This window comes from Passer domesticus, chromosome Z, assembly GCF_036417665.1.
Source record: "Passer domesticus isolate bPasDom1 chromosome Z, bPasDom1.hap1, whole genome shotgun sequence".
Classification (NCBI taxonomy): Eukaryota; Metazoa; Chordata; class Aves; order Passeriformes; family Passeridae; genus Passer; species Passer domesticus.
In genome coordinates this window covers 225,050-243,031 of record NC_087512.1, presented here as the reverse complement: position 1 = coordinate 243,031, position 17,982 = coordinate 225,050, and the positions used below count along the sequence as shown (strand labels likewise).

Below are 17,982 nucleotides of genomic sequence, written 5' to 3'. Positions count from 1 at the left end.
TCCCTTGGGTTCCCAGCATGGATGACTGGAATGAGGGGTTCCCAGGATGATGACTGCAATGAGGGTTCCCAATCCCTTGGGTTCCCAGGATGGATGACTGCAATGAGGGGTTCCCAATCCCTTTCCCAGCATTGATAACTGCAATGAGGGTTCCCAATCCCTTTTCCCAGCATGGATGACTGCAATGAGGGGTTCCCAATCCCTTTCCCAGCATTGATAACTGCAATGAGGGTTCCCAATCCCTTTCCCAGGATGGATGACTGCAATGAGGGGTTCCCAGGATGATGACTAAAATGAGGGTTCCCAATCCCTTTCCCAGTATGGATGACTGGAATGAGGGGTTCCCAGTATGGATGACTGCAATGAGGGGTTCCCAGGATGATGACTGGAATGAGGGTTCCCAATCCCTTTTCCCAGCATGGATGACTGCAATGAGGGGTTCCCAATCCCTTTCCCAGTATGGATGACTGCAATGAGGGGTTCCCAGGATGGATGACTGCAATGAGGGGTTCCCAGGATGAATGACTGCAATGAGGGTTCCCAATCCCTTTCCTGGATGTATGATTGGGAATGAGGGGTTCCCAATCCCTGTCCCAGGATGATGACTGCAATGAGGGTTCCCAATCCCTTTCCCAGCATTGATAACTGGAATGAGGGGTTCCCAGGATGGATGACTGGAATGAGGGTTCCCAATCCCCTTCCCGGTATGGATGACTGCAATGAGGGGTTCCCAGGATGAATGACTGCAATGAGGGTTCCCAATCCCCTTCCCGGTATGGATGACTGCAATGAGGGTTCCCAATCCCTTTCCCAGCATGGATGACTGGAACGTCGGGTTCCCAGCCCTTTCCCCCCCGGTTTCCCAGCTGAGGGGCAGCTCCTCACGGGAGATGACGCTGTCCATGCACTGGGGCAGGTAGGGAGCCCAGGTGTCGATGGTCTCCTTGCGGCCCGCCTGCTCGATCCTGCGCAGCTCCGCCAGCAGCAGCGCCTGCGCCGCCTCGCGCACCTGCAGGACACAGACACAGCCCTGGGGTCACGGCACACAGAGCCCCAGGGTCACGGCAGGGACACCAGCACAGCCCTGGGGTCACAGCAGGGCACCAGCACAGCCCCAGGGTCACAAACCACCAAGGTTTAGAGCCAATCCTGACAGGGTTAAACCAGGCTTTAACTGGAAGCTGTTCCAGCAGGACTCTTGTGGCACAATGAGTTGCGATGCGTTCAGTTTTAGCTTTGGTGTTTTCCAGATTCTGTAACTCTGAACTTCACATGAGGAGTTAACAAGTTCTCTTCAGAGTTCAGTGACATAAAACAATCCTTTTCCAGCCCCAGCACCAAGGACCACTGCAGCTTCAGGCCCATAAAGTGCAAACAACAGGGAATTGAGGAGAGCAAACTGGGAGGATGGGACTGCACAACCTGGAGCTGGAATTGGACAATTGACCCCAATGTGGAAATGGACCAAAACTTAAAAAAGGATGAAAACTCATGACCTGGGGTCCAAGGTGTATCCATTGAGGCCTTTTAATAAATCCCTGCTTTACTCTGTGCAGGCTGCCTCTCAAGGCATCAGAGGGTCACAACCACACAGACTTCATGCTGTTCCTCACGGGGTTAAGCTGGGCTTTAACCACAAAACCCCCCGAACCACAAACAACAAGAGCAGGCATTGACCTGGCTGTGCCTCCCGTGCAGGGGAACATGCAGCCCCGGCACAGCAGCACCCCAGCAGGCTGGGCTCACCTCCAGGCAGCGGTCCTGCCACCGGCGCGCCAGCATCTCCAGCAGCGGCGGCCGGAACTTCTCCAGCCCCAGCAGGTCGGGCAGCATCACGCAGTGCATGGCAGCCAGCTGGCTCCAGCCTGGAGGGGGCACAGGCAGTGAGAAAAACCCCAGCACAGCTCCTGCTCCCACTGCGAGGCACAGCAAACCCACCCCTCCGAGGGCCGCGCGCCCCTCGGGGCCCCGATGCAAACTGAGCCGAGCACGGTTTGCTGCTGGCTTTCTGTTCCACCTGAATCCTCATTTTTGTGACTCCTCTGCAGCTCTGTGTAGGTTAAAGCAGGAGAGAAGCACAGGGTTCAAATGCTACAGTGGGTAAAAATATCCCATATGTTGGAATCAACAGCAGAACTCAGATTTAAGTGGTGTGAAACTTGATTAAAAGCCAACAGCGAAGCCTAGCCCGGGTGCCCCGTGTTCAAAGAATTCCCTCAGAGATCAAACAAAAATAACAATGAGAAAGGATTTTGGCTGAAGTAAAGTAGAAAAGTGAGGAAGGAGTACCTTCGTTGACTAAGAAACAGGAATGGAAAGCAGAAGTGTCAGAGTGCCCAGATTCCGTGCTGGAAGCAGCAGCAACTTGCAGAGGAAAGGAGGAAGAAAAGAGAGAAAAAAAAGAGGGAAGTGAGGAGAGCAGCAGCAGAAAAGGGGTTAGTGTCACTGCAGAATGGAAACAACAACTGAAATATTCAACTTAAAAACAATACTCAGCTCCAAAATCATATTCAACTCAAAATAACATCCAACTGAATGAGAATTCCAGGTTTTCCAAGAAGGGAGAGGCAGACATGCAGCTGCAGAGGAACATGGAGACAGTGAGAGGAACTGGGATGTTTTGAAAGGACCAAAATACATCTAAATGAAGTGGTCTGAAACATGTTTTTAGGCAGGCGGCTTAGGTTTGACTTCACACTTGGCTGTAGGTTGGAAACCCAGGAATTTTGCTGCTTCTCCTTGTGCTTTTCCCATACTTCCATAGATATGGAAGTTGTACTATGCACCAAAGGCCCAAAAAATAAACCTGAATCAGCCCGAGCTGCCCCATCTGGCACTCCAAGATGTCCAGGAGGAATTCCTGAGCTCTGGCTGGCATTTAACTTCATTTAAATGGGTTTCACAGGAACTCTGGGATCATTCCCACAGAAACACCTTGGGATCATTCCCACAGAAACTCTGGGATCATTCCCATGGAATCACTTTGGGATCATTCCCACAGAAACTCTGGGATCATTCCCACAGAAACACTTTGGGATCATTCCCACAGAAACTCTGGGATCATTCCCACAGAAACACTTTGGGATCATTCCCACAGAAACTCTGGGATCATTCCCACAGAAACTCTGGGATCATTCCCACAGAAACACCTTGGGATCATTCCCACAGAAACACTTTGGGATCATTCCCACAGAAACTCTGGGATCATTCCCACAGAAACACTTTGGGATCATTCCCACAGAAACACCTTGGGATCATTCCCACAGAAACTCTGGGATCATTCCTACAGAAACTCTGGGATCATTCCCACAGAAACTCTGGGATCATTCCCATGGAATCACTTTGGGATCATTCCCACAGAAACTCTGGGATCATTCCCACAGAAACTCTGGGATCATTCCCATGGAATCACTTTGGGATCATTCCCACAGAAACACTTTGGGATCATTCCCACAGAAACTCTGGGATCATTCCCACAGAAACACTTTGGGATCATTCCCACAGAAACTTTGGGATCATTCCCACAGAAACTCTGGGATCATTCCCACAGAAACTCTGGGATCATTCCCACAGAAACACTTTGGGATCATTCCCACAGAAACACTTTGGGATCATCCCCACAGAAACTCTGGGATCATTCCCACAGAAACTTTGGGATCATTCCCACAGAAACTCTGGGATCATTCCCACAGAAACTCTGGGATCATTCCCACAGAAACACCTTGGGATCATCCCCACAGAAACTCTGGGATCATTCCCACAGAAACTCTGGGATCATTCCCACAGAAACTCTGGGATCATTCCCACAGAAACACTTTGGGATCATTCCCACAGAAACACTTTGGGATCATTCCCACAGAAACTCTGGGATCATTCCCACAGAAACACTTTGGGATCATTCCCACAGAAACACCTTGGGATCATTCCCACAGAAACTCTGGGATCATTCCCACAGAAACTCTGGGATCATTCCCACAGAAACACCTTGGGATCATTCCCACAGAAACTCTGGGATCATTCCCACAGAAACACTTTGGGATCATTCCCACAGAAACACTTTGGGATCATTCCCACAGAAACTCTGGGATCATTCCTACAGAAACTCTGGGATCATTCCCACAGAAACTCTGGGATCATTCCCATGGAATCACTTTGGGATCATTCCCACAGAAACTCTGGGATCATTCCCACAGAAACTTTGGGATCATTCCCACAGAAACACTTTGGGATCATTCCCACAGAAACACTTTGGGATCATTCCCACAGAAACTCTGGGATCATTCCCACAGAAACACTTTGGGATCATTCCCACAGAAACACTTTGGGATCATTCCCACAGAAACACCTTGGGATCATTCCCACAGAAACACTTTGGGATCATTCCCACAGAAACTCTGGGATCATTCCCACAGAAACACTTTGGGATCATTCCCACAGAAACTCTGGGATCATTCCCACAGAAACACTTTGGGATCATTCCCACAGAAACTCTGGGATCATTCCTACAGAAACACTTTGGGATCATTCCCACAGAAACACTTTGGGATCATTCCCACAGAAACACTTTGGGATCATTCCCACAGAAACTCTGGGATCATTCCCACAGAAACTCTGGGATCATTCCCACAGAAACACCTTGGGATCATTCCCACAGAAACTCTGGGATCATTCCCACAGAAACACTTTGGGATCATTCCCACAGAAACACTTTGGGATCATTCCCACAGAAACACCTTGGGATCATTCCCACAGAAACTCTGGGATCATTCCCACAGAAACACTTTGGGATCATTCCCATGGAATCACTTTGGGATCATTCCCACAGAAACTCTGGGATCATTCCCACAGAAACTCTGGGATCATTCCCATGGAATCACTTTGGGATCATTCCCACAGAAACACTTTGGGATCATTCCCACAGAAACTCTGGGATCATTCCCACAGAAACACTTTGGGATCATCCCCACAGAAACTCTGGGATCATTCCCACAGAAACTTTGGGATCATTCCCACAGAAACTCTGGGATCATTCCCACAGAAACTCTGGGATCATTCCCACAGAAACACTTTGGGATCATTCCCACAGAAACTCTGGGATCATTCCCACAGAAACTCTGGGATCATTCCCACAGAAACACCTTGGGATCATTCCCACAGAAACACTTTGGGATCATTCCCACAGAAACTCTGGGATCATTCCCACAGAAACACTTTGGGATCATTCCCACAGAAACACTTTGGGATCATTCCCACAGAAACACCTTGGGATCATTCCCACAGAAACTCTGGGATCATTCCTACAGAAACTCTGGGATCATTCCCACAGAAACACTTTGGGATCATTCCCATGGAATCACTTTGGGATCATTCCCACAGAAACTCTGGGATCATTCCCACAGAAACTCTGGGATCATTCCCATGGAATCACTTTGGGATCATTCCCACAGAAACACTTTGGGATCATTCCCACAGAAACTCTGGGATCATTCCCACAGAAACTCTGGGATCATTCCCACAGAAACTCTGGGATCATTCCCACAGAAACACCTTGGGATCATTCCCACAGAAACACTTTGGGATCATTCCCACAGAAACACTTTGGGATCATTCCCACAGAAACACCTTGGGATCATTCCCACAGAAACTCTGGGATCATTCCCCACAGAAACGCTGGGATCATTCCCACAGAAACTCTGGGATCATTCCCACAGAAACACCTTGGGATCATTCCCACAGAAACACTTTGGGATCATTCCCACAGAAACTCTGGGATCATTCCTACAGAAACTCTGGGATCATTCCCATGGAATCACTTTGGGATCATTCCCACAGAAACACTTTGGGATCATTCCCACAGAAACTCTGGGATCATTCCCACAGAAACTCTGGGATCATTCCCACAGAAACTCTGGGATCATTCCCACAGAAACTCTGGGATCATTCCCACAGAAACTTTGGGATCATTCCCACAGAAACTCTGGGATCATTCCCACAGAAACTCTGGGATCATTCCCACAGAAACACTTTGGGATCATTCCCACAGAAACACTTTGGGATCATTCCCACAGAAACACCTTGGGATCATTCCCACAGAAACACTTTGGGATCATTCCCACAGAAACTCTGGGATCATTCCCATGGAATCACTTTGGGATCATTCCCACAGAAACTCTGGGATCATTCCCATGGAATCACTTTGGGATCATTCCCACAGAAACTCTGGGATCATTCGCACAGAAACTCTGGGATCATTCCCACAGAAACTCTGGGATCATTCCCACAGAAACTCTGGGATCATTCCCACAGGAACTCTGGGATCATTCCCACAGAAACTCTGGGATCATTCCCACAGAAACTCTGGGATCATTCCCACAGAAACACTTTGGGATCATTCCCACAGAAACTCTGGGATCATTCCCACAGAAACACCTTGGGATCATTCCCACAGAAACTCTGGGATCATTCCCACAGAAACTCTGGGATCATTCCCACAGAAACACTTTGGGATCATTCCCACAGAAACTCTGGGATCATTCCCACAGAAACTCTGGGATCATTCCCACAGAAACTTTGGGATCATTCCCACAGAAACTCTGGGATCATTCCCACAGAAACTCTGGGATCATTCCCACAGAAACACCTTGGGATCATTCCCACAGAAACACTTTGGGATCATTCCCACAGAAACACCTTGGGATCATTCCCACAGAAACTCTGGGATCATTCCCACAGAAACTCTGGGATCATTCCCACAGAAACACTTTGGGATCATTCCCATGGAATCACTTTGGGATCATTCCCACAGAAACTCTGGGATCATTCCCATGGAATCACTTTGGGATCATTCCCACAGAAACTCTGGGATCATTCCCATGGAATCACTTTGGGATCATTCCCACAGAAACTCTGGGATCATTCCCACAGAAACTCTGGGATCATTCCCACAGAAACTCTGGGATCATTCCCACAGAAACTCTGGGATCATTCCCACAGAAACACTTTGGGATCATTCCCACAGAAACTCTGGGATCATTCCCACAGAAACACTTTGGGATCATTCCCACAGAAACTCTGGGATCATTCCCACAGAAACTCTGGGATCATTCCCACAGAAACTCTGGGATCATTCCCACAGAAACACTTTGGGATCATCCCCACAGAAACACTTTGGGATCATCCCCACAGAAACACTTTGGGATCATTCCCACAGAAACTCTGGGATCATTCCCACAGAAACACCTTTGGATCATTCCCACAGAAACTCTGGGATCATTCCCACAGAAACTCTGGGATCATTCCCACAGAAACTCTGGGATCATTCCCATGGAATCACTTTGGGATCATTCCCACAGAAACTCTGGGATCATTCCCACAGAAACTCTGGGATCATTCCCACAGAAACACCTTGGGATCATTCCCACAGAAACTCTGGGATCATTCCCACAGAAACTCTGGGATCATTCCCACAGAAACACTTTGGGATCATTCCCACAGAAACTCTGGGATCATTCCCACAGAAACACCTTGGGATCATTCCCACAGAAACTCTGGGATCATTCCCACAGAAACACTTTGGGATCATTCCCACAGAAACTCTGGGATCATTCCCACAGAAACTCTGGGATCATCCCCACAGAAACACTTTGGGATCATTCCCACAGAAACTCTGGGATCATTCCCACAGAAACTCTGGGATCATTCCCACAGAAACTCTGGGATCATTCCCACAGAAACACTTTGGGATCATTCCCACAGAAACTCTGGGATCATTCCCACAGAAACTCTGGGATCATCCCCACAGAAACACTTTGGGATCATTCCCACAGAAACTCTGGGATCATTCCCACAGAAACTCTGGGATCATTCCCACAGAAACTCTGGGATCATTCCCACAGAAACACTTTGGGATGAGTCTGCAGAGCCTCCAGCTCCAGGCTTTGAAGCCTCCTCAAGCCGGGATGTTTGGGAGCTCTCGGCACAGGTAACAGCTCCCTGTCAGGGAGTGCTGTCAGGGCAGAAGCAGCACTTTGCGTGGTTCTCACACCAGCCCTAACCCCCAGTAACACCACACCACTCTGTCCCCCCGCAGTAATTTTCTCTCTCGACACCAAGGTGTTAAACTCAGTGCAACAGCTGCTGCGACAGCTCCAAGGGTTGCGAAAGAAAAAGTTTTTACCTTGTTTGATCTGCCCCTGTGCTGCATGGCTGGACACGGCAGGGGGAGGCTTCACCTTGGCCATCTCGGGCGTGCCCGGCCTGGGCGGCCTAAACACGAGACACATCCACGGAGAGACACCTCAGCCCCAGCGGGAGCAGGCAAAGCCCCAAACCCAGCCCCCGTGGGGCCTGCCAAGGCGTGGCAGCTTTTGCCATACCTGCTGGGCCCTTTCTTCATGTGCTCCCCGATGAAGGTGGCGTTGGTCATGCTCATCAGCGTGTTGGCCAGCGAGATGACGGACAGCAGGTGCTGCGTGGTGACGGCCCGCGACACGCCGTAGGTGCCCTTCCCCAGCCCCTCTGCCACTGGCACCTTCCCGCCCAGGCCCACGGGCTGGTTGTAGCCGGGCAGCATCAGGGACATGTGGCCGCCGCGCGACAGGAGCCCGAAGGACACGGAGCAGTGCGGCTTCAGCATGCCCAGGCGCTCCAGGCACAGCTCGTCCAGCACCGCGTTCAGGCCCCAGGCGTGCAGGCACGACATGAAGAGCTTGGCCGTGTCCATGGTCAGGTTGTACTCCAGCAGCGTCAGCGGCTTGGACTTGCTGGAGCGATACTCCGGGTCGCCGTCCTCCCTCCTGTGCCTCGAGGCCTCCTCATCCTCGTCCTCATCGTCCAGGAGGTGCTCCTTGATGTTCTCCTTGATGGTCTCCTTGACCTGCTGGAAGAGCACGGCGGCGCGCTTGCCGGCCAGGAAGGAGCCGGCGCGGTCGGCGGCGCCGGGGGCGCGGCGCGCGCTCTCCGGGGACGCGGGCGCCGCGCTGGGCCGCGCCGCCTCCTCCGTCAGCAGCTGGATGATCAGCGCCTCCACGTCGAAGAACAGCACGTGGATGTCGGGGTCCGTCAGGTTCGTCTTGATGGCCTGGACCGTCAGCGAGTTGTGCGAGTATTTCGGTAAGTTGCCCTGGGAAAGGAGAGGGCAAAGTGGAATTTCCAGCAGGGACAATGTGGGTGAGGCGGGTTTGAAACACGCCACAAAGCACGGGTGAGACACAAGCTCCTCCTGAAGCCTGTGAGGGTTATGTTCCAAGCAACAGCAAAACTGTCATTTAGCTTCAAACACATTAAATGGTTCATATTTGGAGGGTGAACTATCAGTATATGGCACTGGAAAAGCAGCAGCTCAGATCCACCCAGACCTGCAATTACGGCACCACTTGGTCACTCCCCTTCAGCCCATCCTCTTCCTCCCTCCCTCCCTTCCAAGGAGGCAGGGAATGAAGGTGCTGAGGGAAAAAAGCTGAAGAACGTCAGAAAGGAACTGGAAACCAGAACATTCCCAGCATTCAGCTCCCCAACCCCTTCAGAATGTCAGAAAGGAACTGGAAACCAGAACATTCCCACCAGCTTTTAAACATTCATCTCCCTCAGCCCTTCAGAATGTCAGAAAGGAACTGGAAACCAGAACATTCCCATCAGTTCCTAAGCATTCACCTCCCCAACCCCTTCAGAATGTCACAAAGGAACTGGAAACCAGAACATTCCCAGCATTCATCTCCCTCAGCCCTTCAGAATGTCAGAAAGAACTGGAAACCAGAACATTCCCATCAGTTCCTAAGCATTCATCTCCCTCAGCCCTTCCCTCCCAGCACCTCACAGGATGAGGAGCCCACACATAAAACCCTGCAGGTACAAATGCAACGTTCTCAGCTGTGCCTGGATGCCGCAGGAGCAGCAGCACAAACCCTGAGCTGACATTTTTTTATGGAGACATGCAGGTGGTGATTTCTCTCCCAACAAATGCAACGTTCCCAGCTGTGCCTGGATGCAGCAGCAGCAGCAGCAGCAGCAGCAGCAGCAGCAGCAGCAGCAGCAGCAGCAGCAAGCCATTTTTTCTGGAGACATGCAGTGGTGATTTCTCTCCCTACAGCAGGCAAAGCCAGGGCTGCACGGGAGGAGCTGGGAACGGAGCTCTGCTGCTCCCTGCTGGCCACAGGCTGGCACTGGAACAGCCCCTCATGGAACGGGCTGTCCCAACCCAGGGCAGGGCTGCAGACCCCATCCCTGGGGGATTTAAAGCCCTGTGGATGTGGCACTTGGGACACTGCTGGACTTGATTTCAGAGGGTTTTCCCAGCCTAAAGCACTGCATGATTCTGTAACTCAACCTGCATAGAACAAAAGAGCAGGATACACCGAGTGGTAGCAGCAACACAAACTGGGGAAGAGCCATGTTTATGTTCTGGAGAGCTCTGGCTGAGAACCTTTCGGTAGAAGGACAGCCACCTCCCCCGTTTCCCTTCCTGCTGGCAGCACAGCAGCCCCACCTTGTCCGAGGCCTCGGAGGCCAGCAGGTTGGTGGCCAGCGTCTGCAGCTTCTGGTGGGCCACGTTCTTGAGGGCGGCCAGGCTGCGGCGCGTCATGGCCTGCTTCAGGTTGACGGCGGGGTGGCTGAGCGCGTCCACGGCGGCCGGCACGGCCTCGTCGCACGCGCTGAGGATCTCCACGGCCGTGATGCCCATCACGCAGCGGTCCAGGGCGCCTGCAGGGGCACGGGGACGGCTCAGTGCCACGGGGGCACGGGGATGGCTCAGTGCCACGGGGATGGCTCAGTGCCACGGGGGCACAGGGACAGCTCAGTGCCACAGGGGCACGGGGACAGCGCAGTGCCCTGCAGGGGCACAGGGACAGCTCAGTGCCACGGGGGCACAGGGACAGCTCAGTGCCCTGCAGGGGCACGGGGACAGCTCAGTGCCACGGGGGCACAGGGACAGCTCAGTGCCACGGGGATGGCTCAGTGCCACGGGGGCACAGGGACAGCTCAGTGCCACGGGGATGGCTCAGTGCCACGGGGGCACGGGGACAGCTCAGTGCCACGGGGGCACGGGGACAGCTCAGTGCCCTGCAGGGGCACGGGGACAGCTCAGTGCCACGGGGGCACGGGGACGGCTCAGTGCCACGGGGGCACGGGGACAGCTCAGTGCCACGGGGGCACGGGGACAGCTCAGTGCCCTGCAGGGGCACGGGGACAGCTCAGTGCCACAGGGGCACGGGGACAGCTCAGTGCCACGGGGGCACGGGGACAGCTCAGTGCCCTGCAGGGGCACGGGGACAGCTCAGTGCCACGGGGGCACGGGGACAGCTCAGTGCCCTGCAGGGGCACGGGGATGGCTCAGTGCCCCCCTGGCACGGGGATGGCTCAGTGCCACGGGGGCACGGGGACAGCTCAGTGCCACAGGGGCACGGGGACAGCTCAGTGCCCTGCAGGGGCACGGGGACGGCTCAGTGCCCCCCTGGCACGGGGACAGCTCAGTGCCACAGGGGCACAGGGATGGCTCAGTGCCCTGCAGGGGCACGGGGACAGCTCAGTGCCCCCCTGGCACGGGGACAGCTCAGTGCCCCTGTGGCACCTGGCTGGCACTCCTAGCTCCTGGAAGGAGGGGATTCTCCCTACGCCCCCATGAGGTTCACAAACCCCCCAGGGCGACCCTGTACCGAACACACGGAGCAGTAAGCTCTGCAGAGTGTTGAATTCCCTGCAGAGTGTTGAATTCCCTGCAGAGTGTTGAATTCCCTGCAGTGTTTGAATTCCCTGCAGAGTGTTTGAATTCCCTGCAGAGTGTTTGAATTCCCTGCAGAGTGTTGAATTCCCTGCAGTGTTTGAATTCCCTGCAGAGTGTTTGAATTCCCTGCAGAGTGTTTGAATTCTCTGCAGTGTTGAATTCCCTGCAGAGTGTTGAATTCCCTGCAGTGTTTGAATTCCCTGCAGTGTTTGAATTCCCTGCAGAGTGTTTGAATTCCCTGCAGAATGTTGAATTCCCTGCAGAGTGTTTGAATTCTCTGCAGAATGTTGAATTCCCTGCAGAGTGTTGAATTCCCTGCAGTGTTTGAATTCCCTGCAGTGTTGAATTCCCTGCAGAGTGTTGAATTCCCTGCAGAGTGTTGAATTCTCTGCAGAGCGTTGAATTCCCTGCAGAGTGTTGAATTCCCTGCAGTGTTTGAATTCCCTGCAGTGTTGAATTCCCTGCAGAGTGTTGAATTCCCTGCAGAGTGTTTGAATTCCCTGCAGAGTGTTGAATTCCCTGCAGAGTGTTGAATTCCCTGCAGAGTGTTTGAATGCCCTGCAGAGTGTTTGAATTCCCTGCAGAGTGTTGAATTCCCTGCAGAATGTTGAATTCCCTGCAGAGTGTTGAGTTCCCTGCAGAGTGTTGAATTCCCTGCAGAGTATCTGAATTCCCTGCAGAGTGTTGAATTCCCTGCAGAGTGTTGAATTCCCTGCAGAGTGTTGAATTCTCTGCAGAGTGTTGAATTCTCTGCAGAGTGTTGAATTCCCTGCAGAGTGTTGAATTCCCTGCAGAGTGTTGAATTCCCTGCAGAGAGTTTGAATTCCCTGCAGTGTTTGAATTCCCTGCAGAGTGTTGAATTCCCTGCAGAGTGTTTGAATTCCCTGCAGAGTGTTGAATTCCCTGCAGAGTGTTGAATTCCCTGCAGTGTTTGAATTCCCTGCAGTGTTTGAATTCCCTGCAGAGTGTTGAATTCTCTGCAGAGTGTTTGAATTCCCTGCAGAGAGTTTGAATTCCCTGCAGAGTGTTTGAATTCTCTGCAGAGTGTTTGAATTCCCTGCAGAGTGTTTGAATTCCCTGCAGAGTGTTTGAATTCTCTGCAGAGTGTTGAATTCCCTGCAGAGTGTTGAATTCCCTGCAGAGTGTTGAATTCCCTGCAGAGAGTTTGAATTCTCTGCAGTGTTGAATTCCCTGCAGAGTGTTGAATTCCCTGCAGAGTGTTGAATTCCCTGCAGAGTGTTTGAATTCCCTGCAGAATGTTGAATTCCCTGCAGAGTGTTTGAATTCTCTGCAGAGTGTTGAATTCCCTGCAGAGTGTTGAATTCCCTGCAGAGTGTTGAATTCTCTGCAGAGTGTTTGAATTCCCTGCAGAGTGTTTGAATTCCCTGCAGAGTGTTGAATTCCCTGCAGAGTGTTTGAATTCCCTGCAGAGTGTTTGAATTCTCTGCAGAGTGTTGAATTCTCTGCAGAGTGTTTGAATTCTCTGCAGAGTGTTTGAATTCCCTGCAGAGTGTTGAATTCCCTGCAGAGTATTGAATTCTCTGCAGAGTATCTGAATTCCCTGCAGAGAGTTTGAATTCTCTGCAGAGTGTTGAATTCCCTGCAGAGTGTTTGAATTCCCTGCAGAGTGTTTGAATTCCCTGCAGAGACTTTGAATTCTCTGCAGAGTGTTGAATTCCCTGCAGAGTGTTGAATTCCCTGCAGAGTGTTTGAATTCCCTGCAGAGTGTTTGAATTCCCTGCAGAGTGTTGAATTCCCTGCAGAGTGTTTGAATTCTCTGCAGAGTGTTTGAATTCTCTGCAGAGTGTTGAATTCCCTGCAGAGTGTTGAATTCCCTGCAGAGTATCTGAATTCCCTGCAGAGTGTTGAATTCTCTGCAGAGTGTTTGAATTCCCTGCAGAGTGTTGAATTCCCTGCAGTGTTTGAATTCCCTGCAGAGTGTTGAATTCCCTGCAGAGTGTTTGAATTCCCTGCAGAGTGTTGAATTCCCTGCAGAGTGTTGAATTCTCTGCAGAGTGTTTGAATTCCCTGCAGAGTGTTTGAATTCCCTGCAGAGTGTTGAATTCCCTGCAGAGACTTTGAATTCTCTGCAGAGTGTTGAATTCCCTGCAGAGTGTTTGAATTCCCTGCAGAGAGTTTGAATTCTCTGCAGAGTGTTGAATTCCCTGCAGAGTGTTGAATTCCCTGCAGAGTGTTGAATTCCCTGCAGAGTGTTTGAATTCTCTGCAGAGTATCTGAATTCCCTGCAGAGTGTTGAATTCCGTGCAGAGTGTTGAATTCCCTGCAGAGTGTTTGAATTCTCTGCAGAGTATCTGAATTCCCTGCAGAGTGTTGAATTCCCTGCAGAGTGTTTGAATTCCCTGCAGAGTATCTGAATTCCCTGCAGAGAGTTTGAATTCTCTGCAGAGTGTTGAATTCCCTGCAGAGTGTTGAATTCCCTGCAGAGTGTTTGAATTCCCTGCAGAGTGTTTGAATTCCCTGCAGAGTGTTGAATTCCCTGCAGAGTGTTGAATTCTCTGCAGAGTGTTGAATTCCCTGCAGAGTGTTGAATTCCCTGCAGAGTATCTGAATTCCCTGCAGAGTGTTGAATTCTCTGCAGAGTGTTTGAATTCCCTGCAGAGTGTTGAATTCCCTGCAGAGTGTTTGAATTCCCTGCAGAGTGTTTGAATTCTCTGCAGAGTGTTTGAATTCTCTGCAGAGTGTTGAATTCCCTGCAGAGACTTTGAATTCTCTGCAGAGTGTTGAATTCCCTGCAGAGACTTTGAATTCTCTGCAGAGTGTTGAATTCCCTGCAGAGTGTTGAATTCCCTGCAGAGTGTTTGAATTCTCTGCAGAGTGTTTGAATTCCCTGCAGAGTGTTTGAATTCCCTGCAGAGTGTTGAATTCCCTGCAGAGACTTTCAATTCTCTGCAGAGTGTTTGAATTCTCTGCAGAGTGTTTGAATTCCCTGCAGAGTGTTGAATTCTCTGCAGAGTGTTGAATTCCCTGCAGAGTGTTTGAATTCTCTGCAGAGTGTTGAATTCCCTGCAGAGTGTTTGAATTCCCTGCAGAGTGTTGAATTCTCTGCAGAGTGTTGAATTCCCTGCAGAGTGTTTGAATTCCCTGCAGAGTGTTGAATTCCCTGCAGAGTGTTGAATTCCCTGCAGAGTGTTTGAATTCCCTGCAGAGTGTTTGAATTCCCTGCAGAGTGTTGAATTCCCTGCAGAGTGTTGAATTCCCTGCAGAGTGTTTGAATTCTCTGCAGAGTGTTGAATTCCGTGCAGAGTGTTGAATTCCCTGCAGAGTGTTGAATTCCGTGCAGAGTGTTGAATTCCCTGCAGAGTGTTGAATTCCGTGCAGAGTGTTGAATTCCCTGCAGAGTGTTGAATTCCCTGCAGTGTTTGAATTCCCTGCAGAGTGTTGAATTCCCTGCAGAGTGTTGAATTCTCTGCAGAGTGTTGAATTCCCTGCAGAGTGTTTGAATTCCCTGCAGAGTATCTGAATTCCCTGCAGAGAGTTTGAATTCTCTGCAGAGTGTTGAATTCCCTGCAGAGTGTTGAATTCCCTGCAGAGTATCTGAATTCCCTGCAGAGTGTTGAATTCTCTGCAGAGTGTTGAATTCCCTGCAGAGTGTTTGAATTCCCTGCAGAGTGTTTGAATTCCCTGCAGAGTGTTGAATTCCCTGCAGAGTGTTGAATTCTCTGCAGAGTGTTGAATTCCCTGCAGAGTGTTGAATTCCCTGCAGAGTATCTGAATTCCCTGCAGAGTGTTGAATTCTCTGCAGAGTGTTTGAATTCCCTGCAGAGTGTTTGAATTCCCTGCAGAGTGTTGAATTCCCTGCAGAGACTTTGAATTCTCTGCAGAGTGTTGAATTCCCTGCAGAGTGTTTGAATTCCCTGCAGAGAGTTTGAATTCTCTGCAGAGTGTTGAATTCCCTGCAGAGTGTTTGAATTCCCTGCAGAGTGTTGAATTCCCTGCAGAGTGTTGAATTCCCTGCAGAGTGTTTGAATTCTCTGCAGAGTATCTGAATTCCCTGCAGAGTGTTGAATTCCGTGCAGAGTGTTGAATTCCCTGCAGAGTGTTGAATTCCCTGCAGTGTTTGAATTCCCTGCAGAGTGTTGAATTCCCTGCAGAGTGTTTGAATTCCCTGCAGAGTATCTGAATTCCCTGCAGAGAGTTTGAATTCTCTGCAGAGTGTTGAATTCCCTGCAGAGTGTTTGAATTCCCTGCAGAGTGTTTGAATTCCCTGCAGAGTATCTGAATTCCCTGCAGAGAGTTTGAATTCTCTGCAGAGTGTTGAATTCCCTGCAGAGTGTTGAATTCCCTGCAGAGTGTTTGAATTCTCTGCAGAGTATCTGAATTCCCTGCAGAGTGTTGAATTCCCTGCAGAGTGTTTGAATTCCCTGCAGAGTGTTTGAATTCTCTGCAGAGTGTTTGAATTCTCTGCAGAGTGTTGAATTCCCTGCAGAGTGTTGAATTCTCTGCAGCGTTGAATTCCCTGCAGAGTGTTTGAATTCCCTGCAGAGTGTTTGAATTCCCTGCAGAGTGTTTGAATTCTCTGCAGAGTGTTGAATTCCCTGCAGAGTGTTTGAATTCCCTGCAGAGTGTTTGAATTCTCTGCAGAGTGTTGAATTCCCTGCAGAGTGTTGAATTCTCTGCAGTGTTGAATTCCCTGCAGAGTGTTGAATTCCCTGCAGAGCGTTTGAATTCCCTGCAGAGTGTTGAATTCCCTGCAGAGTGTTTGAATTCCCTGCAGAGTGTTGAATTCTCTGCAGTGTTGAATTCCCTGCAGAGTGTTGAATTCCCTGCAGAGTGTTGAATTCCCTGCAGAGTGTTGAATTCCCTGCAGAGTGTTTGAATTCTCTGCAGAGTATCTGAATTCCCTGCAGAGTGTTGAATTCCGTGCAGAGTGTTGAATTCCCTGCAGAGTGTTGAATTCCCTGCAGTGTTTGAATTCCCTGCAGAGTGTTGAATTCCCTGCAGAGTGTTGAATTCTCTGCAGAGTGTTGAATTCCCTGCAGAGTGTTTGAATTCCCTGCAGAGTATCTGAATTCCCTGCAGAGAGTTTGAATTCTCTGCAGAGTGTTGAATTCCCTGCAGAGTGTTGAATTCCCTGCAGAGTATCTGAATTCCCTGCAGAGTGTTGAATTCTCTGCAGAGTGTTGAATTCCCTGCAGAGTGTTTGAATTCCCTGCAGAGTGTTTGAATTCCCTGCAGAGTGTTGAATTCCCTGCAGAGTGTTGAATTCTCTGCAGAGTGTTGAATTCCCTGCAGAGTGTTGAATTCCCTGCAGAGTATCTGAATTCCCTGCAGAGTGTTGAATTCTCTGCAGAGTGTTTGAATTCCCTGCAGAGTGTTGAATTCCCTGCAGAGTGTTTGAATTCCCTGCAGAGTGTTTGAATTCTCTGCAGAGTGTTTGAATTCTCTGCAGAGTGTTGAATTCCCTGCAGAGACTTTGAATTCTCTGCAGAGTGTTGAATTCCCTGCAGAGACTTTGAATTCTCTGCAGAGTGTTGAATTCCCTGCAGAGTGTTGAATTCCCTGCAGAGTGTTTGAATTCTCTGCAGAGTGTTTGAATTCCCTGCAGAGTGTTTGAATTCCCTGCAGAGTGTTGAATTCCCTGCAGAGACTTTGAATTCTCTGCAGAGTGTTGAATTCCCTGCAGAGTGTTTGAATTCCCTGCAGAGTGTTGAATTCTCTGCAGAGTGTTGAATTCTCTGCAGAGTGTTGAGTTCCCTGCAGAGTGTTGAATTCCCTGCAGAGTGTTTGAATTCTCTGCAGAGTGTTGAATTCCCTGCAGAGTGTTTGAATTCCCTGCAGAGTGTTTGAATTCCCTGCAGAGTGTTGAATTCTCTGCAGAGTGTTGAATTCCCTGCAGAGTGTTGAATTCCCTGCAGAGTGTTTGAATTCCCTGCAGAGTGTTGAATTCTCTGCAGAGTGTTGAATTCCCTGCAGAGTGTTTGAATTCCCTGCAGAGTGTTGAATTCCCTGCAGAGTGTTGAATTCCCTGCAGAGTGTTTGAATTCCCTGCAGAGTGTTTGAATTCCCTGCAGAGTGTTGAATTCCCTGCAGAGTGTTGAATTCCCTGCAGAGTGTTTGAATTCTCTGCAGAGTGTTGAATTCCGTGCAGAGTGTTGAATTCCCTGCAGAGTGTTGAATTCCGTGCAGAGTGTTGAATTCCCTGCAGAGTGTTGAATTCCGTGCAGAGTGTTGAATTCCCTGCAGAGTGTTGAATTCCCTGCAGTGTTTGAATTCCCTGCAGAGTGTTGAATTCCCTGCAGAGT

The 17,982-nt window shown here is 50.2% G+C and overlaps 1 protein-coding gene across 1 annotated transcript in view; it reads right to left on the bottom strand.

Moving 5' to 3' along the window:
* LOC135289206 (WD repeat-containing protein 7) overlaps positions 1-17,982 on the bottom strand; it is a 56,865-nt gene that overhangs the window by 21,845 nt on the left and 17,038 nt on the right. Inside the window, exons 14-19 of the mRNA XM_064402629.1 lie at positions 10,484-10,698; positions 8,376-9,121; positions 8,177-8,265; positions 2,290-2,364; positions 1,747-1,865; positions 886-1,009 (exon numbers count right to left, since the gene is read on the bottom strand). Coding sequence (XP_064258699.1) covers positions 886-1,009; positions 1,747-1,865; positions 2,290-2,364; positions 8,177-8,265; positions 8,376-9,121; positions 10,484-10,698 — 1,368 coding nt within the window. The remainder of the gene's footprint in view (positions 1-885; positions 1,010-1,746; positions 1,866-2,289; positions 2,365-8,176; positions 8,266-8,375; positions 9,122-10,483; positions 10,699-17,982) is intronic.